This window comes from Antrostomus carolinensis, unplaced genomic scaffold, assembly GCF_000700745.2.
Source record: "Antrostomus carolinensis isolate BGI_N321 unplaced genomic scaffold, ASM70074v2 scaffold34815, whole genome shotgun sequence".
Taxonomy (NCBI): Eukaryota; Metazoa; Chordata; class Aves; order Caprimulgiformes; family Caprimulgidae; genus Antrostomus; species Antrostomus carolinensis.
In genome coordinates this window covers 975-2,247 of record NW_010317781.1, presented here as the reverse complement: position 1 = coordinate 2,247, position 1,273 = coordinate 975, and the positions used below count along the sequence as shown (strand labels likewise).

The following is a 1,273-nucleotide window of genomic DNA, read 5'->3' as shown; positions in this document are numbered from 1 at the left end:
GGTCCCAGTGGGACCCGTCCCGTACAGCCGTGGTGGCACACACACGGATTTAGGCTGCAGTGTCCAACAGCTGAAGCTTGGCCGGCTGCATCTAGAGGTGCTGCAGTATAACAGCAGCCTCCAACTGACTCATGGCTCCAGCAGCATTTACCCTTGTGCAGCCTCTGCGCTGGGATGAATACTGAGCCTTTTGGCTAAGAACAGAATTTTTGAAAGCAGAGAAAAAGAAAAAATACTCAGTGAGGGTTAGTGGGAGCTGTTAAACCCAGGCTCTTCCACAAAGAAACAGAAATTAACATTCAAGACAGGGAAGTAAGCACAGAAGGATTTATTTTTACAGCTCAGCGTGCTTGTAAACTGCATGGCGGTACATGGGAGAAGTGAAGGGATCCATACCACCAGCATATGGAGCACAGGCAAAGACGGCTTCTTATGAGCAGTTTGACAATTATTTGGCTGAATTCTGCTCAAAATATTGGTGACAGCAGCAAGTCAGAGCTGCCACAAAGATGACAAATTCTTTGAAGTCCACTTGGGAATCACCATTTTCATCCAGGTTCTTGAAGACTTTATCAATGGCATCCTTGTCCTTCCCCGACTGCAAAAGAAAAGGAGCAGGTTGAGGTGAGAGGCGGCACAAACCCTAACACAGCATCGTAACTACCTGTACCCAAACAAAGGCCCTGATGGGGTTCTGGGCCCCCTTCGAGGTGTCTGTGGGGCACCTGAGGAGCGTGAGGCTGACACCAGCATGAGCACATTGTACTTTTCTGTTAAGGTGTGATGGAGGTGTAATGGCTCCTGCACACAGCCTTGCCATAGGCCTGCCTGGAGTATCAGGCTGTCACACTTTCTGCTAATGAGACCTTTTTTAAAAAATTCTGTTCACTTGTTCTGTGCATTAGATCTCTGGGTGTAAACCCATGAGTTCCTGTGCACTGTGTTTGGCTGAGAAAACTGCTCAGCACCCAGGACGGGCCGTGGGCCATGTCCCCAGGGAGCTGTACCTCTGCCTGCCCATCTCTGCAGGAGCCACATGTCTCCTCCTCTAGCTGCCTGAAAAGCACATCCCTCCTGTGGGAAGTTCTGCTGCTCCTGGGGCCAGGCCCAGGCATGTGGGGAACAGGTAGAATCACAGAATGGTTTGGGTTGGAAGGGCCCTTAAAGATCATCTAGTTCCAACCCCCCTGCCATCAGCAGAGACACCTTCCACTAGACCAGGTTGCTCAAAGCCTCATCCAGCCTGGCCTTGAACACTTCCAGGGAGGGGGCA

At 50.9% G+C, this 1,273-nt stretch overlaps 1 protein-coding gene across 1 annotated transcript; it reads right to left on the bottom strand.

Annotated features, from left to right (window-relative positions):
* Nucleotides 1–448: 448 nt before the first annotated feature.
* Nucleotides 449–643, bottom strand: LOC104525524 (protein S100-P-like; the record flags this gene model as incomplete). The annotated part of the gene is made up of 1 exon (XM_010168700.1): nucleotides 449–643. A coding segment is annotated over one exon (195 nt), but the record flags the coding sequence as incomplete, so codon positions are not given.
* Nucleotides 644–1,273: the final 630 nt, after the last annotated feature.